The 27,736-nt window shown below is 46.5% G+C and overlaps 1 protein-coding gene across 1 annotated transcript in view; it reads left to right on the top strand.

Annotated features, from left to right (window-relative positions):
• The window catches only part of LOC107295649, a 52,846-nt gene that overhangs the window by 22,810 nt on the left and 2,300 nt on the right, over positions 1 to 27,736 (top strand). Inside the window, 10 exon segments of the mRNA XM_015824970.2 lie at positions 2,556 to 2,563; positions 5,106 to 5,194; positions 6,996 to 7,296; positions 9,404 to 9,544; positions 11,963 to 12,100; positions 16,954 to 17,042; positions 18,462 to 18,762; positions 20,170 to 20,308; positions 25,925 to 26,019; positions 27,394 to 27,482. Coding sequence (XP_015680456.2) covers positions 2,556 to 2,563; positions 5,106 to 5,194; positions 6,996 to 7,296; positions 9,404 to 9,544; positions 11,963 to 12,100; positions 16,954 to 17,042; positions 18,462 to 18,762; positions 20,170 to 20,308; positions 25,925 to 26,019; positions 27,394 to 27,482 — 1,390 coding nt within the window.

The raw sequence follows: 27,736 nt of genomic DNA, 5'->3' as shown, positions 1-27,736 counted from the left end.
TAAAGTTGGAAGGGACCTTGAAGGTCATCTAGTCCAACCCCCTGCTCAGGCAGGAAACCCTATACCATTTCAGACAAATGGCTGTCCAGTCTCTTCTTAAAAACTTCCAGTGTTGGAGCATTCACCGCTTCTGGAGGCAGGTTGTTCCACTGGTTAATTGTTCTCACTGTCAGGAAGTTTCTCCTTAGTTCTAGATTGCAAGAAACGAACAAAAAGGGCCAACTCAATGGACCCTTAGCTCTTTTTCTGCAGTCAGTTTTCCATGTTTCTAAGTGTGGTTTACAGAGAAGAGCAACAGAGATGATTAGGGGGCTGGAGGCTAAAGCATATAAGGAACGGCTGCTGGAATTGGGTATGTCTCGTTTAATGAAGAGAAGGACGAGGGGGGACATGATAGCCGTGTTCCAATATCTCAGGGGCTGCCCCAAAGAAGAGGGAGTCAAGCTCTTCTCCAAGGCGCCTAAAGGCAGGACAAAAAGCAACGGATGGAAACTGATCAAGGAAAGAAGCAACCTAGAACTAAGGAGAAACTTCCTGACAGTGAGAACAATTAACCAGTGGAACAACCTGCCTCCAGAGGCGGTGAATGCTCCAACACTGGAAGTTTTTAAGAAGACACTGGAGAGCCATTGGTCTGAAAGGGTACAGGGTTTCCTGCCTGAGCAGGGGGTTGGACTAGATGACCTCCAAGGTCCCTTCCAACTTTATTATTATTATTATTATTATTATTATTATTATTATTATTATTATTATTATTATTATTATTATTATTATTATTATTATTATTATTATTATTAACAAAGGGCACAAAGCATAGTTTGGGACAAAGGAAGGCGTTGCTGGCATGAGTCAGGCCAGACTGGGGTGACCCAGGTGATCAGAGAAGTTGTTACCATCATCTTACCTGTCCAGGTACACAGCAGCGCATTCACGGTACAAACCAGGAGTCTCCACATGTCCCCAGAAAGCAGGTGTCCTTCACCTTCTTGGTGTTTTGGAAGCTTCCCTTGGAGGCCATCAAGTCCAGCCTCCTGCTCACTTGGTCACCTTCAGAAGGTGGCCTTAGGACTACTTTTCACACAGGAGCATCTCCCTCCATAAGACACTTCCGTGTTGTTTACTTTCTCAGTCTTGGCCGCCAGAAAATGGGTGGACTTCAACAGCCAAGCTCTGCTGGCTGGGGAATTCTGGGAGTTGAAGTCCACCCATCTTCCAGCAGCCGAGATTGAGACACACTAGGGTACACATTTATTGACTTTAATGTGGAAATATTCTCTTCTTATGCTCTACCAAGTTACAACAACGGGGGAACATCCTGGTTCTCTCAGCAACTACAACTTGTGTTGACTTTGGAGGTGTGAGCATTCATTTTGCTGTTTGCTAAGGGACAATGATGAGGTTCTGATGTGGATAACCGCCATCAGTTGGCGTCTGCCAAGGAAGAATATTATGTTCCTGTCCAGAAGAGATTCCCTTAACACCTGGAAAGAAGAAGTGAGATACAGTAGATTGTGGGTTGCGTAACATGGCCTCCCCCCTCCACTGTCAACAGCCAGGAGTAAGGGGAAAACCCCTTGTGAGGAATTTGAAATCTGGTCTTGATTGGGTCCCTGGTCTTCAGCAGAAACTCTGCTGATTTCCATTGGCTGGTTGAATCCTCTGAAGGAAGAGCTGCCCCACTAGGAAGGGAGATAAAAATATCTGGTATTCTGCAGAAATTGCAGCTTGAGGAAGACCAGCTGTGAAATCTCATTTGGTTGACAAGTGACAGGCTCCAGGTGAGTAAAAAAAAAGTCTGAGGGAATAGAAGGGGAACAGAGAAGAGCAACAAAGATGATCAGGGGACTGGAGGCTAAAGCATATAAGGAACGGTTGCTGGAATTGGGCATGACCAGTTTAACGAAGAGAAGGACGAGGGGGGACAGGATAGCAGGGTGCCAATATCTCAGGGGTTGCCCCAAAGAAGAGGCAGTCAAGCTCTTCTCCAAAGCNTTATTATTATTATTATTATTATTATTATTATTATTATTATTATTATTATTATTATTATTATTATTATTATTAATCAAATTTGCAGATGGCACCCTAGCGGGGATGTGTTAATAAGGAAACTTATGTATTGCGCAGAATTGGACAGAATGACTAAAGAATTAAAAAATCAGGAGGAAACAGAATATTATCTAATTTGGAACAAGTTTTACAAATGGAGGGGAAAAAGAATGGAGTCGGCAGAAGGGTTATAAGCAGAGGAAGGATACCAGGATTGTATAGCTGTATATAAATACATAATATTTATTCATTTGTACATTATGGAATGATAAGACGAAGATATATGTCGAGGACGATACACCATGTTCAATGTTTTTAATTTCCTTTTCTTTTGTATTTAATAAAAATTATTTAATAAAAAAAAAATTGCAGATGGCACCAAACTGGCAGGAGTAGCCAACCCCCCAGAAGACAAACTCAGGATCCAAAAAGGTCTTGACAAACTCGAACAACGGGCCCTATCCAACAACATGAGTTTCAAAGTAGAGAAAAGCAAAGTTTTACATTTAGGCAGGTGGGTCCTTACATACAGGTGGTCCTCGACTTATGATCACAATGGAATCCCAAAGTTTATATTGCTAAGTGAGAAATGTTTTAAGTGAATTTTGCCCCATTTTACGACTTTTCCTGCCACAGTTGTTAAATGAAACCTTGCAGTTGTTAAATTAGTGACATGGTTGTTAAGTGGATCCAGTACGCTTCAATATCTTCATCAATGACTCAGACGAGGGAATTGAAGGGGAACTCATCAAATTTGCAGATGACACCAAACTGACAGGTGTAGCCAACACCCAGAAGACAAACCCAGGATCCAAAACGGTCTTGACAAACTTGAACAATGGGCCCAGTCCAACAACATGAAATTTAATGTGGAGAAAAGCAAAATTTTATATTTAGGCAGGAAAAACCAAAGGCGCAAGTACAGATTGGGTGAGACATGGCTCAAAAACAGTAACTGTGAGAGGGACCTTGGAGTCCTAGTGGACGATCACTTGACCATGAGTCAGCAGTGTGCAGCACTGTATTAGTACCACTTTATAAAACCCTAGTAAGACCACACCTGGAATACAGCAACTAATTTTGGTCACCATATCACAAAAAAGAGGTTGAGAGTTTGGAAAAAATTCAGAGAAGAACAACTCAGAGGATCCAAGGCCTGGAGGCTAAAACATACAAAGAACGGCTGCAGGACTTGGGTTTGGCTAGTCTAAAGAAAAGAAGAAATAGGGGAGACATGATAGCAGTTTTCCAGTATCTGAGGGGCTGCCACAAGGCAGAGGGGTCCAGGCTATTCTTCAAAGCACCAGAGGGCGGGACAAGAAACAATGGTTGTAAACTGATCAATGTCTAAGGCCAGAACTACACTCCTGGTCTCCTAGGAACAGGGTGTCCCCACTTTGATGGACACTGCTGGAGTAGAGCTTGCCCCAGGTACTCTGAAGCTCTGTAGCTGTGGGTGGCTTGCTCTGGCATCCTCTGCAGGTGATGTGAGGTCAAAGGACTTTGAAGCTCCTCTCTGGGAAGGGCCCAATTCTCGAGGGTCCTGGGTCCTGGAGGAATAACAGAATAACAGAGTTGGAGGTCCTCTAGTCCAACCCCTGCTCAAGCAGGAGACCCTATACCATTTTAGACAAATGGCTGTCCAATCTCTTCAGTGATGGAGCACCCACAACTTCTGGAGGCAGGTTGTTCTACTGATTAATTGTTCCAATTGTCAGAAAATTCCCTCTTTACTCGGGATTGGATCTCTCCTTGATTAGGTTGTCCTATCTTCAGGTGCTTTGGAGAATAGCTTGACCCCCTCTTCTTTGTGGAAGCCCCTCAGATATTGGAGCACTGCTATCGTGTCCCCCCTCGTTCTTCTCTTCATTAAACTAGACATACCCTATTCCTGCAACCGTCCTTCGTATGTTTTAGCCTCCATTCCCTTCGTCACCTTTGTTGCTCTTCTCTGCACTCAACATCTTCTTGAGATTGTTGTGACCAAACCTGGTTCCAATATTCCAAAGGAGGGAGGGGTGTCTTCATTTGTTGGAGAAGACTGCTCCTCACCCTTGGACCTCCAACAGAGGCAATAAACCACAGAGAAGATAGTCGATTATTTTTTATTTATGTGGACGAGGAGGTGGGGTTGGAGAAGATAATTACGTAGAAAATACAATCAATGAAGGTTGGCTTAGTTGATGCAGCCATGATTTTTTTTAAAAAAAAACTTGAGTTTGCTTTTGACCTGTTTGATGAGCTCACCACATGGCCCCACTGAAATGATGGCTCCATTCCACGCATGAGATGCAGAGGTCTTGCGAAATTCACAGCTTATTCTAGTGTTTGCTGAGGGCTTGTCATGTGTTGTACGGGAACACAAGCTTTCCTGCTAAACAGCTGTGTGTTGTTTTTTGCTATGGGAGAGAGCCAACCCCATTTTGAGATGGGTCATGGTCCTGGGGCTGAAAATACATGAGAGAAGACCATGTCTGCTGGATTGGTGATAGATCTTCTACCAGCGGCCAGCCTGAAGGTCTGCCTGTGTTGGGTCCCAGGTCAACCTCTGGTCTGGCCTCCTGATTGGCTTGGACTTCCTGAGCAAGGCTAGTCTTACCTGGGAGGAAGGGGATAAAACCAGGGCTGGCCAGAAGGAGGTCCAAGGCTCACCTGAAGCATTAAGACCTGTTGGTGGAAAGAAGCTGTGGTTGCTCATCCTCCAGGAAGGACATCCATCTCTGTGGTCATCGCCAAGATTGAAGAAGGTGAGTGGTGGGGGAAAAAAGGAAGTGCTAATCACAGAGTGAGTCTGTTGTGATCTTTTTTTATGGGACATTAAGATTGATATCAGTATGTGAGGAAGATCAGTGGAGGAAACAGGTAGAGACACTATGCCAGGAATGTTGTGGATGGTCCACTGGGAGGATGGCAGAACCTTGAAGGTGTCTCCAACCCTCCTTTGGGTCCATAGCCAGATCTGATGCTCAGATGTGTTGGGCAGGGGCAACCAGCTCCTCATGGTCCCTACAAGGTGCTTCCCTGCCTTTCCTGATCTGTCCCCTCCTCGCTTGTAGGATGACGGTCATTGTCTTGGGGTGTCTGCTGGCTGTGACCCTCCTGGCCGGCCCTGCAGCAGCTCAGAGTTGCAGACCCCTACCTGAAGGTAAGAACCACCTGAAGACCTTTGTGTGTTGCACGCGTGTGAATACAGGTGAAGTCCTGGGTGTCTTAAAGTCTCAGTGGTCCTTTCCCACTCTCCTTTTAGTCTAGTAGAACCTTCAGATATCAACACACAACCTGAAACCAATATAGCTGTCACAAAGGTGCTTTTTCAAAAGGAAACTGGACTTTCATAAACACCTGGCACAACACAGGAGAACAAACCCATCAGGACAAGAGTTAGCAGCTCCATCTGCCTTTCAAGACAAAGGCTGCTTTTTTGAAGCTAGCAAAGTCCACCTTTTGGACAGGGAGGACCGCTGGTTTGAAAGGGGGGTCCAAGAGGCCATCTGTGTCAAAACTGAACACCCCTCCCTCAACAGAGGGGGAGGGATAGGACATCTTCTATCTCCATTCTACCACATGGTCCTTTCAGCAGTTCCAAGAAGGCTCCACACGCATTTGCACCACTCAGGTGACCCTGAGGACACAGGTCAACCTCCAGGTGGCTTCAACGACTCTCTAAAAAGATGCAAATGACCAGCTGTCTGCAAGGAGTGTAAATCCTTCCCTTCGCCACCATCCAGTCAAAGCTGAAGAAGCTTCTTGGATGAAAAGTGAAATGTCTTCAAAGAAAAACAAAGTTTAGTTGCCTCGTGAAAAAGCATCTTTGGGGCAAATGGACTTTGTTTTCCCTTCAAGATGTTTCGCTTCTCATCCCTGAAGCTTCTTGAACTGAAGGAGCTTCTGGGATGAGAACAGAAATGTCTTCAAGGAAAAACAAGAAAGTCCAGTTGACTTTTGAAAAAGCACCTTTGGGACAACCATGACCTGGATGACGGAGAATCTCCATAGATGTATAGCGTAGTGGCCTGCTCAAAGGGAACAAGAGCCACGAGGCCTCTGAATTTCAGTGGAACCTGTGGTCACTGTGAGATGGGAACTCAATGTCTATGCCTTCCAAAAACCTGTCCACTTTGGCATTTTGTTCTCCTTGATGGGTGTTCTTTGTTTCTCTACCTCTTACTCCTACACTTTACAGCAACTGGGTGTCCCCTGGAGACACCTGGAGAGGACCAAGCCAATACATTGTAAATTGGGGAGGGGACCAACTGGATATTTAATAATAGTAGTAGCAGTAGCAGTAGCAGTAGCAGTAGCAGTAGCAGTAGCAGTAGCAGTAGCAGTAATAATAATAGTAATAATAATAATAATAATAATAATAATAATAATAATAAGAAGAAGAAGAAGAAGAAGAAGAAGAAGAAGAAGTAGTAGTAGTAGTAGTAGTAGTAGTAGTAGTAGTAGTAGTAGTAGTTGGAAGGGACCTTGGAGGTAATCCATTGGTTAATTGTTCTAACTGTCAGGAAGTTTCTCCTTAGTTCCAGGTTGCTTCTCTCCTTGATCAGTTTCCAAATGTTGAATCTGCCCACTGGCTACAATTCCATCACCCACGAGGTCTCCAGTGGAGCAATCTCCCACACCCATGATGTATGTGTTTATACCCAGGGATAAATCTCACTGGTCAGAATAAAAACCTGCTAAATGGCGACTCAGTTGAGGTCTCATGGAATCTATTTTGAGGATGTCCAGTTCTTCTCATGCCAATTTGGAGAAGGAGAAAGAAGAGAGCCAAGGGGGGGGTCCTCCCCCAATAGCAAAGACACGGAGCATTGCCCTCTGTTCGCTTCCCTCCACCTCTTCAAAGCTCCCCCAACAATCTTCACAAAAAGGGGGGCTCGGGGCTTTGTACCTTCCCTTCTTCTTCTCCTCCCCACCACCTTCTCCTCCGTTCTTTCCTGCAGGCGTAGTGGGAAGAAACTTGGTCTTGGGGAAGCCAACCTACCAGTCCTCCCTCTACGTCAATGAGTATGGTGGACCACCAGACAAAGCCGTGAATGGGGACTGCAGCGGGATGTGGATTCAAGGCTCCTGCGCCCATACCAATGTGTAGAGAAACCCCTGGTGGTACGTAGACCTGGGAGAATCTCATAAAATCTCCGTTGTGATAGTGAAAAACCGCGAGGACTGCTGTGGCGAAAGATTGTATAAAGCCGAGGTCCACTTAGGAGACTCTCTGGAAAACAACGGAAGATTCAACCATCTGTAAGTTGCTCTGAGACAGCTGTCACCAAATATTTGGGACTTCCAGGTGTTTGGGGCCTCCCACGGACAGAATCCACAGCCAGTGTGGGTGATTTTGGGGTGCTGTTGAGTATGAGGTGCCAAGATGTCATTACTCGATTGTGAGGAGATTGTGAAATCACCGATCTGATACCACTTGGCTAAGTTGTGGTCTCAATTCGTTTGGGGGACTGCGTGAATGCCACCTGATTGTTAATTTTTGCGATCATTTTTGTTGCAAATACAGAACATGGGTTCCTTCAGAACTGGGTTAAGTACATGAAATGAGGCCATATGGCTGTGGTGGAAAAGGAGGTTAGAATAGAACTGGAAGGGACCTTGGAGGTCTTCTAGTCCAGCCCCCTACTCAAGCAGGAGAACCTATAGCATCTCAGACAGGTGAATGTCCAGTCTCTTTTTAAAAATCTCCAGTGATGGAGCCCCCACCATTTCTGTGGGTAACTTGTTCCACTGGTTGATTGTCCTCACTGTTAGGAAGTTTCTCCTTAATTCCAGGTTGTTTCTTTCCTTGATCAGTTTCCAACCATTGTTTCTTGTCCTGCCCTGCTTTGGTGAACAACCTGGCCCCCTCTGCCTTGTCACAGCCCCTCAAATACTGGAACACCGCTATCATGTCTCCCCTATTTCTTCTTTTCTTTAGACTGGCCAAACCCAAGTCCTTCAGCTGTTCTTCCTATGTTTTAGTCTCCAGGCCTTTGATCATCTTAGTTGCTCTTCTCTGAACTTTTTCCAAACTCTCAACATCTTTTTTGTGATATGGTGACCAAAATTGGCTGCAGTATTCCAGCTATGGTCTTACTAGGGTTTTACAAAAAGCGATACTAATACTTCGCGCAATCTTGATTCTATAACACAACCCAGGATTGTGTTAGCTTTTTTGGTTGCTGCTGCACACTGCTGGCTCATAGTCAAGTGATTGTCCACTAGGACTCCAAGGTCCTTCTCACAGTTGCTGTTTTTGAGCCAGGTCTCACCTAATTTGTATTTGTATCTTTGATTTTTCCTGCCTAAATGTAAAACTTTGCTCTCTTCCACATTAAATTTCATGTTGTTGGACTGGGCCCATTGTTCAAGTTTGTTAAGACCGTTTTGGATCCTGAGTTTGTCTTCTGGGTGTTGGCTACACCTGCCAGTTTGGTGTCATCTGCAAATTTGATGAGTTCCCCTTCAATTCCCCCGTCTGAGTCATTGATGAAGATATTGAAGAGTACTGGATCCACTTAACAACCACGTCACTAATTTAACAACTGCAAGGTTTCATTTAACAACTGTGGCAGGAAAAGTCGTAAAATGGGGCAAAATTCACTTAAAACATTTCTCACTTAGCAATATAAGCTTTGGGATTCCATTGTGATCATAAATCGAGGACCACCTGTATGCAAGGACCCACCTCAGCTAACACCCCCCCCCCCAAGAAAGCACAACTCTTGAAACAGGCATCGTCTCCAAAGGAAACTTTTATTAGGGGAATTAGTGACAGTAAAGAAATCAAGGCAAGATCTGGGGAAAATCCCGCTCAAACGGTATGGTTAAAACAGCAGTACACTTCCTCCCAACAGAGTCACCATGTCCATTTGAAATCCAGCCAGTCCACAGGTGGTCTGAAGAGCGGGTAACTGGCACAGTTGGCACCCACCTCAAGGTCTTCTCCAGTTTCGTTTCTCGGTAACCGTTTCCCTAATAAGGCAGACACATTCCTTTCTCAAAGGTATACTAGAGGCAGGAGGAGAGAGTAGAAAGCGAAAGTGACCCCAAGCTAATGCAAAGCTCCCCCTCCCCCCCAACAGAATGGCAGCCCCCAAAAGTAGAATATAGATGCGATGAGGGTTGGAGGACCTGACACTGCAGTTTGTCCAACTAGGTTAATATTTGCAGTTAATGGAACATGAGGGGCAAAATGGAGGCCCAGCACCTGGGGAGCAGAGGAGGGGAGGTCTGGACTGCTGCTCAAAGGGGGCTGCCCTTGAAGATTCAAGGGGGGGTGGTGCTCTCAGGGTGAGTGTGGGGTGACCGGTAGGTGGGGGGCCAGGAGGGCTGCTCTCCTAACGTGACCTCTCTTGGCCCACAGCTGCGGGATTATCCTGAACTCCAGCCCGGGCTCCATCACCACCGTCTACTGCAACGGGCAGCGAGGCCGCTACGTCAGTGTCCATTTACCCAGGGTGAACTGCTTGACCGTTTGTGAAGTGGAGGTCTACGGCACACAGTAGTCCTGCCTTGCGTTGGGGGAGAGCAGATCTCCTGCGAAATGCCAATTGCTCTCCAAATAAATCCAAATAAACTGCCTCTGGGCTCCTAAGACGCATTCCTGGGTTTCCTCTGGTCATTCTTTGGTTAAAAGGGAGGCCTTTGTGTCTGTTCGGGGGATCCATTCCCTGATCTCCATCACTCCCCTGTGCCCTTTTCAGGTCATCTGATCTACTGATCCCCAGGAGATCCCGTGTAACCATTTTATCCTTTTGGGGAATCCTCAGAGATGGAGAGCCAGATGTTATTTGTTGAGGTTCCAACCTCTGCTGGGAACTGAACTTACAGACTTTTGCATTTAAGAAGATGATTGTGTGTATCTGTAGAAGGATGGATGGATGGAGGCATGGATGGAGGCATGGATGGATGGATGAATGGATGAATGGATGGAGGGATGGAGGCATGAATGGGTGGGTGGGTGTTCTAAGACCCCTATACTAGATCCCTCTCACAGTTACTACTCTCACAGTTACTACTATTGAGCCAGGTACCACATAGGCTATACCTGTACATTTGGTTTTTCTTGCCTAAATGTAGAACTTTACTTTTTTCACCATTGAATTTCATTTTGTTAGATAGTGCCCAGTGTTCAAGTCTGTCCATATCCTCTTGTATCCTAAGCCTGTCTTCTGGAGTGTTGGCTATTCCTACCAGCTTGGTGTCGTCTGCAAATTTGATGAGTTCCCCATCTATCCCCTCATCCCAATCATTGATGAAGATGTGGAAGGGTAGTGCACCTAAAATAGAGCCTTGGGGTACCCCACTGCATACTTCCCTCCATGTAGATGCGGTTCCATTGAGGACCACACGCTGAGTACAGCCGGTCAGCCAACTACGAATCCATTTGTTAGTGATGGTGTCTAACCCACATTTTTCTATCTTATCAAGTAGTAGCTTGTGGTCTACTTTATCAAATGCCTTACTGAAGTCCAAGTAAATTATATGCACAGCATTCCTCTGGTCTACTAATTTTGTCACCTGGTCAAAGAATGTTCCATTTGTGGGTTTCATCCCACCAACTTTCCGTAAACTGACCAAAGAGTGAAGCAACCTGGAATTAAAGAGAAACTTCCTAACAGTGAGGACAATTAACCAGTGGAACAAGCTTGCCACCAGAAATTGTGGGTGCTCCATCACTTGAGGTTTGTACGAACAGACTGGACAGTCACTTGTCTGAGATGGTATAGGTTCTCCTGCTTGAGCGGAGGCTGGGCGAGAAGACCCCCAAGTTCCCTTCCAGCTCTATTCTATTCTAATAGCATCAACATCATATTTCTTACTGCCATTCTTGACTATCTTAAAAATACACCTCTTGTCCCTACTGGAAGTAGCACCTGGCAGACACCTGACACCCAATACACACTTTCCCCTATCCAAAATCTTCATCTGGCACCACCATCCCCTGCTCATTTGAGTTATCTTCGTCATCACAACCAGCTTGACCTGTCACCTTAGTATCCCTATTAAGGTCAGCAAGGGCACCGTATCTGTTATGCAGGGACACAGCGAGAGCTTTGTGTTTGTGGTTCATGACTCTCAGCCTGCTTTGTGTTTGTGGTTCATGACTCTCAGCCTGCCACGGTTGTCCACTCTGCCCTTCTCCTGCAGGACCTTTGCGATAGAGGCGGCTGATAGCAGGGCAGCTCAATAGAACAGGATAGCCCAGTTGGACATCTAATTTCTGCCTAAAGAGCACAGATATCAGAGGTGGGAGAAGTACCTGTCCAGATGCTCAGGCAGGAAACCCTATGCCATTTCGGACAAATGGCTGTCCAGTCTCTTCTTAAAAACTTCCAGTGTTGGAGCATTCACCTCTTCTGGAGGCAGGTGGTTCCACTGGTTAATTGTTCTAACTGCCAGGAAGTTTCTCCTTAGTTCCAGGTTCTCTCCTTGATGAGTTTCCACCCGTTGCTTCTTGTCCTGCCTTCAGGGGCTTTTGAGAAGAGCTTGACTCCCTCTTCTTTGGGGCAGCCCTTGAGATACTGGAAGACTGCTATCCTGTCCCCCCTCGTCCTTCTCTTCATTAAACTAGACATACCCAATTCCAGCAACCATTTCTCATATGTTTTAGCCTCCAGTCCCCTGATCATCTTTGTTGCTCTTCTCTGCACTCTTTCTAGAGTCTCAGCATCTTTTTTACATCGAGGACAACCTGTCGTTTGTCCGACTAGGTTAATATTTTCAGCTAATGGAACATTTGGGGCAAAATGGGGGCCCAGCACCCGAGGGAGCAGAGGAGGGGAGGTCTGGACTACTGCTCTAAGGGGGCTGCCCTTGAAGATTCAAGGAGGGGGGGCTGTGTTCTCAGGGTGAGTGTGGGGTGACCGGTGGGGGGGGGCAGGAGTCCTGCTCTCTTAACATGACCTCTCTTGCCCCACAGCTGTGACATTATACAGAATGACAACCTGGGCTCCCTTGTCACCATCTACTGCGACGGGCACCAAGGCTGCTACATCAATGTCCACTTACCCAGGGAGGACACCTTGACCCTCTGTGAAGTGGAGGTCTACGGCACTCAGTAGAGAAATATTAACACGTGAAGTGTTAATACCACTTTACAAGGCCTTGGTGAGGCCACACTTGAAATCCTGCATCCAGTTTTGGTCACCACGATGTAAAAAAGATGTTGAGACTCTAGAAAGAGTGCAGAGAAGAGCAACAAAGATGATTAGGGGACTGGAGGCTAAAACATATAAGGAACGGTTGCTGGAATTGGGTATGTCTAGTTTAATGAAGAGAAGGACGAGGGGGGACAGGATAGCTGTGTTCCAGTATCTCAGCGGCTGCCACAAAGAAGAGGGAGTCGCTCTAGCTATTTGTTTCATTTGTGGGTTTCATCCCACCAAGTTTCCGTAATCGCAACAATATCATATCTGCCCTCATTTACTTGAATTTCTAGTTTACCCTGTTTATTCCTCATACTGTATGTGTTGGTGTATAGACATTGGAGTCCTTCTTGACTGCCCCTGTGTTTACTTTCTACATAATCTGTTTTACACCTGAGTTCCCCTACTTCCTTACCACCTGTTTGATTAGTGCACGTGCTGTGGCACAGACTATCAAAAGCTTGATTTTCCTTGACAGCAAGGTTGATATTCTTACCCACATAATGTTACAAGCACTGATAACCCTGTTAGTTTTAGGTTGCTGAGGACAGAAATGTTCCGTATCAATGAACTCTCTGTCTCCACTGTTTAGTTTAAATGTTTCTCCAGAAAATCCGTGAATTGAATGCCACGTAACTCAATCCCTTTCTTTGATGGATGCAAACCATCTCCTCTGTACAGTTTTTAATTGACCAGCTGCAGACATGTTGACTAATATAACCAAAGCCTTGCCCTTTCCACCACTCCTTTAGCCACATATTGAACTCCGCTATACGATGGCCTTTTCCATTTTGTTCCTTATATACAGGTAAAACCTCTGAAAAAGTAATCCTACAGCCTATCCTGGTAAGCTCCTGCCCCAAGCTCTGGAAATCATTCTGCACAAAGAGTATATATTTTTAGGAGAGACCATTCGTGCCAAGACATGCAACAGCATCAACATCACAGTCCTTACTGCCATTCTTGACGATCTGTTATGCAGGGACACAGCAAAATCTTTGTGTTTGCGGTTCACGTTTCTCACAGTGCCAGATACCACGGTTGTCCACACTGCCCTTCTCCTGCAGGACATTTGTGGTAGAGGCGGCTGATAGCGGGGCATCTCAATAGAACAGGATGGCCCAGTTGGACACCTAATTTCTGCCTGAAGAGCACAGATATCAGAGGTGGGAGAAGTTCTCACCATCCACAGTACCTGTCCAGGTACGTAGCAGTCCATTCATCGTACAAACCAGGAGTCTCAACATGTCCCCAGAAAGCAGGAGACCTTTGTTTACCTGGTGTTTTGGAAGCTTCTCTTGGAGGCCATCAAGTCCAGCCTCCTGTTCAGTTGGTCACCTCCAAAGATGGCATTTGGGCTACTTTTTGAACGTATCAATGAACAGGAGCCCAACGTTTCCTTCAGGAAGGCACTTCAGTGTTGTTCACCTTTATTTCCAGGAAGCGTTTGGGTTTTTTTACTTTATTTTGGAAATATTCTCTTCTTATATCCTAGTGCAGTGTTTCTCAACCTTGACCATTTTAAGGCATGTGGACTTCAACTCCCAGAATTCCACAGCCAGCATTGCTGGCTGTGGAATTCTGGGAGTTGAAGTCCACATGCCTTAAAATGGTCAAGGTTGAGAAACATTGTCCTAGTGATTTGCTGAATTGGAAGGAAGCAATCCGGTCCTTTCAGCTACTGCAAATTTCGTTGACTTCGGAGGTGTGAGCGTAGTTGCATCCTGCAAAAAATAACATTCACGTTGGAGTTTGCTCACAGACAATGGTGATGTTCTGATGTGGAAATCAGTTGGCATCTGCCAAGGAATGTCCCTGTCCAGAAGAGAATCAGTTAACAAGTGGAAAGAAGAGATGAGATCCAGGGGGATGTGGGTTGTGTAACATGCCCTCTCCCCCCACTGCCGACACCCAGGAGTCATGGGGAAACCACTTGTGGGGAATTTGAAACCAGGTCTTGATTGGGTCCCTGGTCTTCAGCAGAAGCCCTGCCACTTTCCATTGGCTGGTTGAATCCTCTGAAGGAAGAACTACCCCACTAGGAAGCAGGGCTGTGGAGTCGGTAGATAAATGTTCCGACTCCGACTCCGACTCCTCAGTTTTTTGTACTTCTGACTCCGACTCCGACTCCCCGACTCCGACTCCTCTGTATTAATATGCGAATGTATTTTATACATTCCTTGAAGGAAAGAAAGGCAACATACATGTCATTACCACAGGACTACTGGCAGAACACAACACTATGGAAAGTATAAGTATTGCCACTCCTAATTGTGCGTTGCGTGCCATATAGTGAAGCACATGAAAAGCATGCTTCTTCACGGTCACTTAACGTGTTCGTTTTGCGGTTACGTGAGGCACTGCATGCATTGGTCTTTATTCTTACAGTAGAGAAGTCATTCATTATAACTTTTTGTGAATTGGGACATTTAAACTTGCTTTTTTTTTTAATTCCAATCTAAATTTAGTAGGAGTCAGAGTCGGTGCATTGTTTGCCGACTCCGACTTCGACTCCAGGTACCCAAAATTTCCTCCGACTCCGACTCCTCGACTCCGACACCGACTCCGACTCCACAGCCCTGCTAGGAAGGGAGTTAAAGATATCTGGTACAGAAGAATTTCAATATTTTGCAGAAATCGCACTTTGAAGAGGAGCAGCTATGAAAGCTCATTTGGTTGGCCAAGTGACAGACCCTTGGTGAGTTTTTAAAATTCTGTGGAGACAAAGCCTAAGGCCAGAACCACACTCCTGGTCTCCTAGGAACAAGGGGTCCCCACTTCTATGGACATTGCTAGTGTAGAGCTTGTCCCAGGTACTCTGAAACTCTGTAATTGTGGGTGACTTGCTCCGGCATCTTCTGCAGATGATTGGGGGGGGGGGTGTCAAAGGACCTTGATGGTTCCTCTCTGGGAAGGGCACAATTCCTGAGGGTCCTGGGTCCTGGAGGAGACCAGAACCTGTTGGAGAATATTGCTCCTCACCCTTGGATCTGCAACAGAGGCAATAGCCACAGAGATGGTAGCCATGTTTTTATTTATTTATGTAGACCAGGGCTTTTCAACCTTTTCACCCATTGTACCACTTTTAGGATACGGCAACATCCGAGTACCACCAGTCGCCTAGCAAGGTGTCAAAAACTTGATGACCAAAAAAAAGGGGAAAAAGTGATAAAGTACAGGTAGTCCTTGACTTACAACAGTTCGCTTAGTGATTGTTCGAAGTTACAATGACACTGAAAAAAGTGCCCCCTGAGCCACAGCCGAGCAAGACACCTGCCTGGAGCGCTCTTCCTCCTGTCCGAGGTTTTCATTGTTGTGATTGGCAGTGGGGGTGGGGTGGGGGGTGTTTGGTTTTTATTCCCCCCCGTCTGCTGGGTGGTTGCAGCAGGTTTTGGTCACTCCACATGACCCTGGGACACTGTGACCGTCATAAATATGAATCAGTTGCCAAGCATCTGAATGTAAATCACAAGACCCTGGAGATGCTGCAACATTCCAGCTGATCGGCGCTTCTTCTGGGCTCAGCAGAAGCACCAGGATCAGCGCTGAGCTCCAGCTGGATCCTGGCGCTGATCCTGGCGCTTCCACTGAGCCCTGACAGCCCCGAAGAAGCGCCGATCAGCTGGAAAGCGGCATTGATCCTGTTGCTTCCACTGAGCCCTGACAGCCCTGCAGCTCCAGCCGTCTCTCGCTCAGGCTTGTGCGGTGCTGCCACCGGCTCAGCTCATTCCCCTCCCCCACTACCCCTTTTCTAGGATGGTCCCGTACCACCTGCCAGGTGCCAATGTACCACAGGTGGTACCCGTACCACTGGTTGAAAAGCCCTGATGTAGACAAGGGGTTGGAAAATATAATTACGGAGAAAATGAAATCAGTGAATAGTTGGCTTAGTTGATGCAGCCATGATTTTTTTCTAAAAAAAAACAACTTGGGCTTGCTTTTGGTGCGCTTGTAAAGCAGAGCAAGCTACCCCATTCCATGGATAAGATGCTGTTGTAATGTGAAATTCAATGCTGACTTTAGTGTTTGCTGAGGGCTTGTCGTGTGTTGTATGGGAATGCAGACTTTCCTGCTAAAAAGCCGTGTGTGGTTTTTTGCTGTGGGAGAGAGTCAATAAAATACATAATTGCTAGATTGGTGATGGATCTTGTAGCAAAGCAAACTTAAAGCTCCACCTGAGTAGGGACCCAGGTCAACTTCAGGTCTGGCCTCCTTCTGATTGGCTTGGACATCCTGAGTCAGGTTAGTCCTACCTGGGAGGAAGGGGATAAAACCAGAGCTGGCCAGAAGGAGGTCCAGGGCTCACCTGAAGCACCTGTTGGTGGAGAGAAGCTGTGGTGGTTCACCTTCCAGGAAGGACAGGCAGCCCTTTGGTCATCCCCAAGAGATTGAAGAAGGTGAGTAGCGGGGAAAGAAGGAAAAGCTAACCACTGAGTGACCTGTTGAAGGAGGGGTAGGTGAAATTATGAGGTAGCCTGAGAAAGTGGGCTGATGAGAAAGAGACGCTGATAACCCCCCCTTTAATTTTTCAATGGGATTGGTGTCAGCATGTGAGAAAGGCCAGGTGAGGAAACAGTCAGAGGAGCAATTTCAGGAACGCTCTTGAAGGTCCTCTGGGAGAATGGCAGAACCTTGAAAATACCTCCAACCCTCCTTTGGGTCCATGGCCAATCCTGAAGTTCAGATGTGTTGAGTAGAGGAAGCCAGTTCCTCATTGTCCCTACGAGGCATTACCATGCTTTTTCTCTCCCTTCCTCGCTTGCAGGACGATGTTCTTCATCTGGGAGTGTCTGCTGGCCGTGATCCTCTTGGCTGCCCCTGCAGCAGCTCAGAGTTGCAGGCCTCCACCTGGAAGTAAGAAGCACCTAAAGACCTTTGTGTGTTGCATGTGTATGTGGGATAAAGGTGTAGTCCTGGCCATCTCAAGGTCCAGTAATCCTCTGCCACTCTCTCCTCTTAGACTTGTAGCTCCTTCAGATACCAACACATACCATAGTTGGTTGCTCAAAGGACCACGAGATCCCTGAACTTCAGTGGTCTGTTGCACAGCCGTTGTGGGGTGTCCTTGGGAGCAGGGACTTCAACTTGTATGTTTCCCAACCAGATGGGCGTTTGGGCATTTTGTTCTCTTTGATGGGTGTTCTTTGTTTTTCTAACCCATACTCCTACGCTTCAGAACATCTGGGTGTACCCTGGAGACACTTGCAGAGGACCAAACCAATAGAATATGAACAGGGGGGGAGTGATATAAGCAGGGCAACTGGATATTTGCTCTCCCTAGTCTGTCCAGTGGCTATGGACCCATCGCCCACATGGCCTCCAGTGCAGCAAGATCAGGTGGTAAATGGCCACTTGATATGTTGTTAATTGCGAAGTGGTGTCCGACCCATCGCGACCCCATGGACAATGTTCCTCCAGGCCTTCCTGTCCTCTGACATCTTCTCGAGTCCATTGAAGCTCACACCTCCTGCTTCAGGGACTCCATCCAGCCACCTCCTTCTCTGTCGTCCCCTTCTTCTCTTGCCCTCCATCTTTCCCAGCATCGGGCTCTTCTCCAGGGAGTCCTTCCTTCTTATTAGGTGGCCAAAGTACTTGAGTTTCAACTTCAGGATCTGGCCTTCTAGAGAGCAGTCGGGGTTGATCTCCTCCAGGACTGACTGGTTTGATTGCCTTGCAGTCCAGGGGCCTCGCAGGAGTCTTCTCCAGCACCATAGTTCAAAGGCCTCCATTCTTTGGCGCTCAGCCTTTCTTATGGTCCCACTTTCACAGCCGTACATTGCAACTGGGAAAACCATGGCCTGGACTGTACGCACTTTTGTTGGCAGGGTGATGTCTCTGCTTTTTAGTATGCTGTCTAGATTTGCCATAGCTTTCCTCCCCAGGAGCAAGTGTCTTTTAATTTCTTGGCTGCAGTCCCCATCTGAGGTGATCTTGGAGCCCAGGAAAATAAAATCTGTCACTTGATATAGACCTCATTGAATCTACTGGGGTGACGCCCAGTTCTTCTCTTGCCAATTTGCTGCCAACTGGGGAGGGAGGAAGAGGAGGCCGAGGGGAGTTTCCTCCAACGATAGCAGAGGAATGTAGCACTGTGCTCGGCTCACTTGTTTCAACCCATTTCCCAGTCTTCAAAATTCATTCCTCGTGCCACCAAAATGTTGCCCTCTTGGCTTTGCACCTTCCCTTCTTCTTCTTCTTCTTCTTCTTCTTCTTCTTCTTCTTCTTCTCCTCACCACCTTCTGCTTGAAGGATCTCCTCCATTCTCTCCTGCAGACAGAGGGGCAAAGAACTTGGCCTTAGGGAAGCCGGCCTACCAGACTTCCAACTTTCCCTACGAGATCCTTGGATCACCGGACAAAGCCGTGGATGGGGACTGCAACGGGACCTGGATCCACGCCTCCTGCACCCACACCAACCTGGAGAGAAACCCCGGGTGGTACGTGGACCTGGGAGAGTCTCATAAAATCTACGCAGTGGTGGTGAGAAACCGCGAGGACTGCTGTGGCGAAAGACTCTTTGAAGCTGAGGTCCACCTAGGAGACTCTCTGGAGGACCATGGAAGATCCAACCCACTGTAAGTTGCTTTGAATCATTCATCCCCAACTGGGATCCTCCAGGTGTTTGTGGCATCCCACACACAGAATCCACAACCAGTGTGGATGATTTTGGGGTGCTGTTGGGTATGAGATGCCAAGATGTTATAACTCCATCGGTGTGGGGATTGTGAGATCACCTCCCTCCTTGCTCCTCCAAGAGATGGGAAAAGACCTGACCTGATACCAGTTAGTTTGGGGGGCTGTGTGAATGCCACCTGATTGTTAATTCTTCCTGTCATTTCTGTTCCAAATCGAGAACATGGGTTCCTTCAGAAGTGCATGAAACGAGGCCATGTGGCTGTGATGGAAAAGGAGGTTTCTGTGCTTGGATTTTGTTCTGGTCGCTTCACCTTAAAAAATATGTTCTTTTTGGGCTTCCAAAGTGTTTTGGGAAAGAAAACAATAAATCAGGAGAAGACAATGGGAAACAAAGGTGGAGCCAATCATTTTATTGCATTTAGAGAAACTGCTGGGTAAGGGAGCAAAAGAGAGAGTTTAAGTTATGGGTGAATAAATTGCTCAGATCTGGGATTTTATTTATATATTTGTTTATTTGAATTGATTAGCTGCCCATTTCCAATGGACGGATCTGGCCAAGATAGCCATCCAGGCCAGGTTGGAGAAAACCGGGTTGGAGAAATTCATGCAGCCCTTGATAAAGACTGTAGCATTCTTCAGAAGCAGGATCAAAAAAAAAAGAAAGACCATAGCTGTAGGAGATGAGCAAGCTGAGCCGGAGGGAGGGAGGGAGGAGCCAAAGGCGTCATCAGCCTGGAGTCCTTTTGCGCCCACCAGAGATCCAATTCCAGCCCTCCTTGAATTCCCTGGACTCTTATCTACCGCCAATTTGCTTTGACTGTTAGTAGTTCAGATTCTTCTAGAGAGATTAAGCTTGCAACAAACTGTATAATCTTTTGAACTGCCTGGACCTCCTTATTTTTCATGCTTGACAGTAACATTCTTCAGAGCTTGATCCGAAAAATCAAGACCTTGAGAAAGCAATCAAAGTTTTTTTAAAAACCATTTCTTCGTCCTATAGTTTGTCCGACTAGGTCAGGGGTAGGCAACCTCGGCTCTTTTACAACTCATGAACTTCAACTCCCAGAATTCCTGAGTCAGAAGGAATTCTGGGAGTTGAAGTCCACAAGTCATAAAAGAGCCGAGGTTGCCTACCCCTGGACTAGGTTAATATTTACAGCTAATGGAACATGAGGGGCAAAATGGAGGCCCAGCACCTGGGGAGCAGAGGACGGGAGGTCTGGACTGCTGCTCAAAGGGGGCTGCCCTTGAAGATTCAAGGGGGGTGTTCTCAGGGTGAGTGTGGGGTGACCGGTAGGTGGGGGTCAGGATGGCTACTCTCCTAACTGACCTCTCTTGGCCCACAGCTGCGGGATTATCCTGAACTCCAGCCTAGGCTCCATCACCACCGTCTACTGCAATGGGCAGCGAGGCCGCTACGTCAGTGTCCACTTACCCAGGGAGGGCTACTTGACTGTCTGTGAAGTGGAGGTCTACGGCACTCAGTAGAGACATCCTGCCTTGCATTGGGGGAGATCAGATCTCCTGCGAAATGCCAATTGCTCTCCAAATAAATCCAAATAAATTGGCTCCTAAGATGCATTCCTGGGTTTCCTCTGGTCATTCTTTGGTTAAAAGAGAGGCCTTTGTGTCTGTTTGGGGGATCCATTCCCTGATCTCCATCACTCCCTCGTGCAGATATACCCACTTTTGAGATCACCTGATCTACTGATCCCCAGGAGGCCCCGTGTAACCTGTCTGTCCTTTGGGGGACTCCTCAGAGATGGAGAGCCAGATGTTATTTGTTGAGGTTCCAACCTCTGCTGGGAACTGAACTTACAGACATTTGCATTTAAGAAGATGATTGTGTGTATCTGTAGAATGCATGTATGTATGTATGTATAGATGCATGCATGCATGCATGTATGCATGGATGCATGGAGGAATGGAGGAATGGATGCATGGATGGATGCATGGATGGATGGAGGAATGGAAGACTGGCTGGCTGGCTGGCTGGCTGGCTGGCTGGCTGGCTGGCTGGCTGGCTGGCTGGCTGGCTGGCTGGCTGGCTGGCTGGCTGGCTGGCTGGCTGGATGGATGGATGGATGGATGGATGGATGGATGGATGGATTGAGGGGTGGATGGGTGGATGGATGGATGCATGGATGCATGGACTGACTCACAGACCTTCACACTTAACAAGACTACTTTATAGACAGAACATTAGCTTTAAGAGCTACTGAGATCCTGGTGCTCAGTGATTTTACAGGAAGTTGTGTATCACACTTCCTTCAGAATGTGAAAGTACCATTCAGCTTCTCCTGGTGATCAATGAAACCAAAAATACTACCCAGGACCTACACTGTGCAAAAACAGAGAGGGTGTCACGTATGCCCCCTAACACAGGGGCAGGACGTCACCCAACCTCTGTATCTCTCTCCTTGAGAACGTAAAGGAAGGTGGACTGTGCATACCATTCTGATAGAACTTCAGGGAAAATTTCCTCAAAGGTGAGCTTGATCAAGAAGCTCAAAGGTCTCTGAGTGTGGAAAAACACCTGTATCACTTGGACAGGACAACGGCATGCCTGGTGTCACCTGGAATCCAGTTCCAGGTGGGGATCCTTCCTTTTTTTACAAAGGAGCTTTGGGACTGAGTTAGTCCAGGAGCCTCAACTGTAGAGGAAGCGGAGTCCTTGGTGCTCTCTGAGCTTGGTTGTCTCCACGCAGACAAACACCACGATGTCACAGGGCTGGGTAACGAAACGTCTGCAAGGAAACCACCAAGCTCAGAGAGCACCAAGGACCCCACAGAGCTAAAGAGATTCCCTTCTATGGGAACCATATCCTGCATCCTGCCTTCCATGGGGACCAACTAGTGCTACGTAGAGCAATTCAAGCGCTGATTTGAGAGCACATCTATGAAAATTCAGCATCGTTTTGAGCCATTCTCCTTTCCTCCTGGCCCAATATACCCTACAGCAGGGGTAGTCAACCTTGGCTCTTTTATGACTCGTGGACTTCAACTCCCAGAATTCCTGAGCCAGCTTAGCTTAGCTGGCTCAGGAATTCTGGGAGTTGAAGTCCACGAGTCATAAAAGAGCCAAGGTTGACTACCCCTGCCCTACAGGATCCTTTCCTTTTACCCACAATGAACGGAGATTTCCCAGTGAACCCCCTTGATCTCCTGGGGGATAATTGGGATATAAATCCAACCAATGAGCCAACAATCTAGGTGGCTTTGTTTCCTCTCTTGGACCAAGGGGTGGGGTTGGGAAGCAGGTGCCACTTCAGGAATGCCCACCAGGTAAACTACGGGGATTCCTCAGTCTCTAATTCTCACATTTTGTTAGGGGCCCCAGATTCTGTGGCTCTTGGCCCCCTGGTTGATTTCACTGGAGTCAACAGAGCTCAACATTGGCACAACCTGCTCAGGTAAATACTGAGCAGGTGCCTTCCTAAATCAGCTTCTCTGTGGCTCTTTCTAGCAAAAGGGGTTCCCAAGACCAGAAGGCACTCCCATCTCCCCACCAGCAAAGGCATCTGCTTCCCCCCTAGTGGAGGATCTATGCTACTGGTGTTCTTGACTTGAGCACTCTTACGCCAGGGGTCTCCAACCTTGGCAACTTTTAAGACTTACGGACTTCAACTCCCAGAATTCCTCAGCTAGCATAGCTGGCTAAGGAATTCTGGGAGTTGAAGTCCACAAATCTTGAAGTTGCCAAGGTTGGAGACCCCCTGCTCTATGCGGCCCAGCAGAAGAGGGAGACATTGGCTAGCACTTCCTAGGTCCATATTTCTGCCGATTTATGAATGGAGCTTGGTCAATATTTAATCCTATCGGGGAGGATTTTCTTAGCTGGCACCCCCAGCCCCACTGGGTAATAATAATAATAATGATGATGATAAAGTTGGAAGGGACCTTGAAGGTCATCTAGTCCAACCCCCTGCTCAGGCAGGAAACCCTATACCATTTCGGACGAATGGCTGTCCAGTCTCTTCTTAAAAACTTCCAGTGTTGGAGCATTCACCACTTCTGGAGGCAGGTTGTTCCACTGGTTAATTGTTCTCACTGTCAGGAAGTTTCTCCTTAGTTCCAGGTTGCTTCTCTCCTTGATCAGTTTCCATCTATTTTGCTTCTTGTTCTGCCTTCAGGGGCTTTGGAGAATAGCTTGACTCCCTCTTCTTTGGGGAAGCCTCTCAAATACTGGAACACTGCTATCATATCACTCCTTGTCCTTCTCTTCATTAAACTAGAGACTAGACACACCCAACTGCTTTGGAAAACAGGTTGTCTCCCTCTTCTTTGTGGCAGCCCCTCAAGTATTGGAACACTGCTAGATAGAATTCTATATTCTATAGAGAATGGGATGGAATGGAGAATAGAATAGAATAGAATAGAATAGAATAGAATAGAATAGAATAGAATAGAATAGAATAGAATAGAATAGAATATTCTAAATGCTTCAGACAGGAAGGCGGTGCAGAGAGTGGTGAGGATGGCCGAAAAGATCATTGGCAGTTCCCTCCCTCCCATCCAGGACATAGCACAGAAGTGCTGCTTGAGCAGGGTCCGTAAGATCATCTGGGACACTACACGCCCTCTTCACGACCTGTTTTCCTTGTTACCTTCTGGGAGGGGGGGGCTTCGTGGTATCCGAAGCAGAACATGCAGATTCAGCCAGAGTTTCATTCCATACAGCATTAACCTTGCTAACTCTCAAGCTTCCTCCTTCCGTTACGTATTCAAGATGGACAGTGTTTAATATTTATTATAGAAACTTCCTGACAGTTAGAACAATTAACCAGTGGAACCACCTGCCTCCAGAAGCAGTGAATGCACCAACATTGGAAGTTTTTAAGAAGAAACTGGACAGCCATTTGTCCAAAATGGTATAGGGTTTCCTGCCTGAGCAGGGGGTTGGACTAGATGACCTCCAAGATCCCTTCCAACGTTATCATCATCATTATTATTATTAATATGTTGTTCATAGTATGATTAGGTGTGTGTCATGTATATGTTTCACTTTGAGAGCGGGCAACTAAATTTCATTTTTGATGTGTGCCATTGTGCGCACAGTATAAAAATGACAATAAAGGTTGTCCTATCTTATCTTATCTTATCTTATCATCTTATCTTATCTTATCTTATCTTTAGAATAGAATAGAATAGAATAGAATAGAATAGAATAGAATAGAATAGAATAGAATAGAATATTTATTTGGCCAAGTGTGATTAGACACACAAGGAATTTATCTTGGGTAGAGAAACACTCACTACACTTGCAAGACAACAGAGAAAAAAATAATAATAATGTGTGCAACCTGTAGAAAGGGGAACTAAGAGGTAATACAAGGATAAATAATACTATAGTAATTCATATTTACCAAGCCAGACCCCACCACAGCCACCATTCTGTAGGCAACAATCAGAGTTCATGACTGGGATAAGACCGGACCATTGATTCACAGACAGAAACAGCCAGTTTGAGAATCTACCAGGCCTTTTCAGAGTACACCTGGACTTTCACCTTTCAGCTTCAACATTGCCAGTTTTTTTGTTAAATTTCCTGCGTAATTGTCCCTCTGCCCCCCCCATGCCATTCTCTAGAACAAGCAGAGCAGGGTTTTGTGTACTTTGCACTTCCTTCCATACATCCTTGAGTCTGTCCTGAAAAGGATGCTAAATAAACAATTAACACAGCATGTATGTACCTAACTGAGCTTTGCTTGAAACTTATCCTGATCAAATAATCAGCTTTTCCTACTTTGCCTCCCCTGAAACGTGACCTTAAACCTGGATAATGGAGAGAACGTCCCTCTTCCTCCACTGATGCTCTGGGAATCACTTCTGCCCATCTCCACAAGGCTCTCCTGGGACTGAGAGGCTGCCCAGAAACAGTCATCTCAGAATAACAGAGTTGGAAGGGACCTTGGAGGTCTTCTAGTCCAGCCCCCTGATCAAGCAGGAAACCCTAGACCATTTCAGACAAATGGCTGTCCAGTCTCTTCTTTAAAACTTCCAGTGTTGGAGCATTCACCGCTTCTTGAGGCAGGTAGTTCCACTGGTTAATTGTTCTCACTGTCAGGAAGTTTCTCCTTAGTTCCAGGTTGCTTCTCTCCTTGATTAGTTTCCACCCGTTGCTTCTCATCCTGCCTTCAGGCGCCTTGGAGAATAGCTTGACTCCCTCTTCTTTGGGGCAGCCCCTGACATACTGGAAGACTGCTATCCTGTCCCCCCTCGTCCTTCTCTTCATTAAACTAGACAGACCCAATTCCAGCAACTGTTCCTTATATGTTTTAGCCTCCAGCCCCCTGATCATCTTTGTTGCTCTTCTCTGCACTCTTTCTAGAGTCTCAACATCTTTTTTACATCATGGTGACCAAAACTGGATGCAGTATTCCAAGTGTGGCCTTACCAAGGCCTTGTAAAGTGGTATTAATACGTCACGTGATCTTGATTCTATCCCTCTGTCAATGCAGCCCAGCACGCTGTTGGCTTTTTTGGCAGCTTCAGCACACTGCTGGCTCCTATTTAAGGGATTGGCCACTAGGACTCCGAGGTCCCTCTCATAGTTGCTACTATTGAGCCAGGTACCACATAGGCTATACTGTGTATTAGGTTTTTCTTGCCTAAATGTAGAACCTTACTTTTTTCTCCATTGAATTTCATTTTGTTAGATAGTACCCAATGTTCAAGTCTGTCCAGATCCTCCTGTATCTTAAGCCTGTCTTCTGGACTGTTGGCTATTCCTGCCAGCTTGGTGTCGTCTGCAAATTTGATGAGTATTGACTTTGAAGGAGTGAGCATGGTTGAGTCTTGCAAAAACAACATTCATATTGTTGTTTGCCCACAGACAATGATGATGTTCCGATATCGAAACCACTTGGCATCTGCCAAAGAAGGCTATTATGTACCTGTCCAGAAGCGAATCACTTAACACGTGGAAAGAAGAGGTGAGAATGGGGGTTGTCAGCACCCAGAAACAAAGAGGAAGCCACCAAGATTTGAAACCTGGTCTTGATTGGTCTCCGGCAGAAGCTCTGAACCTTCCCGTTGGTTAGCTGAGTTCTCTGAAGGAGGAGCCACTCCATTAGGAAAGAAGTTAAAACTGTCCTCCAGTACAGGAGAATGTCAATATTTTGGAGAAAACGCAGTTTGAAGAGGAGCAGCTGTGAAATTCACCCACATTTCGTGGGCCAAGTGAGAGACTCCAGGTGAGTTAAACAAAGCCTGTGGAGCAAATGCCTCAGACCAGGACCAGATGCCTTCTCTACTTTCAACGGGGGATCCCCACCTTGATGGACCTATTTACAAAATGCTTTTCATCTGGGAGTTGACATACAAAACGTTTGAAGAGTGTTGAACGTGCTTGTGTATGCTTAGACCCAATTGTGCTTAGCTGGCAATTTGATACAGGATTATGGCCATGCCTGAGTAGGTAGAAGGCCATGAATTCTTATCCTGCCACAGGCATGAACGTCAACTAGATCAGGATCTCCAACCTTGGTAACTTGAAGACTTGTGGACTTCAACTCCCAGAAATAATAATAATAATAATAATAATAATAATAATAATAATAATAATAATAATAATAATAATAATAATAATAATAATAATAATAATAAAGTTGGAAGGGACCTTGGAGGTCCTCTAGTCCAACCCCCTGCTCAGGCAGGAAACCCTATACCATTTCGGACAAATGGCTGTCCAGTCTCTTCTTAAAAACTTCCAGTGTTGGAAAAGGGAGGGATGGAGGAAGGAAGGAAGGAAGGAAGGACAACAGAGTTGGAAGGGACCTTGGAGGTCTTCTAGTCCAACCCCCTGCTCAGGCAGGAAACCCTATACCATTTCGGACAAATGGCTGTCCAGTCTCTTCTTAAAAACTTCCAGTGTTGGAGCATTCACAGCTTCTGGAGGCAGGTGGTTCTACTGGTTAATTCTTCTAACTGTCAACCTCAACCACTTCCTCTAAGTTTGCTGTAACCCAGGGGTTCCAACCTTGCAATTTTAAGACTTGTGGACTTCAACTCCCAGAATTGCTCAGCCAGCCACACTGGCTGGGGGATTCTGGGAGTTGAAGTCCACAAGTCTTAAAGTTGCCAAATTAGGGGACCCCTGAACTAGATGACCCAAACTAATTTCATTACCCAAACTAAGTAACATCACCAGTGTTAGTGTTAGTGGTCAGTGCTAGTGATGTTGCCTAGTTTGGGTCTGCAAAAAAAAGTAACCAAGCAAAGAGAGCACCCCAATGTGCTTTCGGGATTTTTGGAATCAGGCCGTCTTCCCAACTTTGCTTCTCTTTTTCACTTCTTCACTTGACCACGTGTTACGTTTGCTACTTCTCCGAATGTCCCACTTTGAAACACTTGTTCTCCTCTGCTGGCCTGGTCTGCTTCCCCTGGGAAAGCCCTTTACCCCACCGGGAGGGCTGCCAGCTTCTGGCAAGGGAGATCTTGATCCCCAAGGCCCTCCCGGCATCTCCCAGGAGGGGACCTGCAGGGGTCCGTGGCTGAGCAGGACCCCAGACCTGGGGCTCCAGCATGCTGTGCTCCTTCTCACTGCCCTCTGCTTTGTGTCCTCGCAGGACGATGCTTCTCACCTGGATGTGGCTGCCTGTTCTGGGGCTCCTGGCCGGCCACGCAGAGGCCCAGAGTTGCAAACCGGAGATGAGAGGTTGGTAGCGTTGCAGACAGGAGAGAACGCGAATCTTCCCTTGGATGGAGTTTGGCCAGCTCCAGTTACTGAAGGGGAAAGGAGAGCACCACTATTGCCTTCCTTGGTGGCTTTCATTAAACATTACAAATTAAAGAAATTAAAAAGTCAAGCAAACTAAAATATATATATATATAAAGAAATAGAACAATTAGAAAGTGCAGACAAGAAAAAATAGAAAAGAACATGGAACATTGGTTCTGGCTGGCGACCCC

Source organism: Protobothrops mucrosquamatus, unplaced genomic scaffold (genome assembly GCF_001527695.2).
Source record: "Protobothrops mucrosquamatus isolate PMUCROS unplaced genomic scaffold, P.Mucros_1.0 scaffold2435, whole genome shotgun sequence".
Lineage (NCBI taxonomy): Eukaryota > Metazoa > Chordata > Lepidosauria > Squamata > Viperidae > Protobothrops > Protobothrops mucrosquamatus.
Note: the sequence above shows the minus strand (reverse complement) of the source record. Positions and strands in the feature narration are given on the sequence as shown.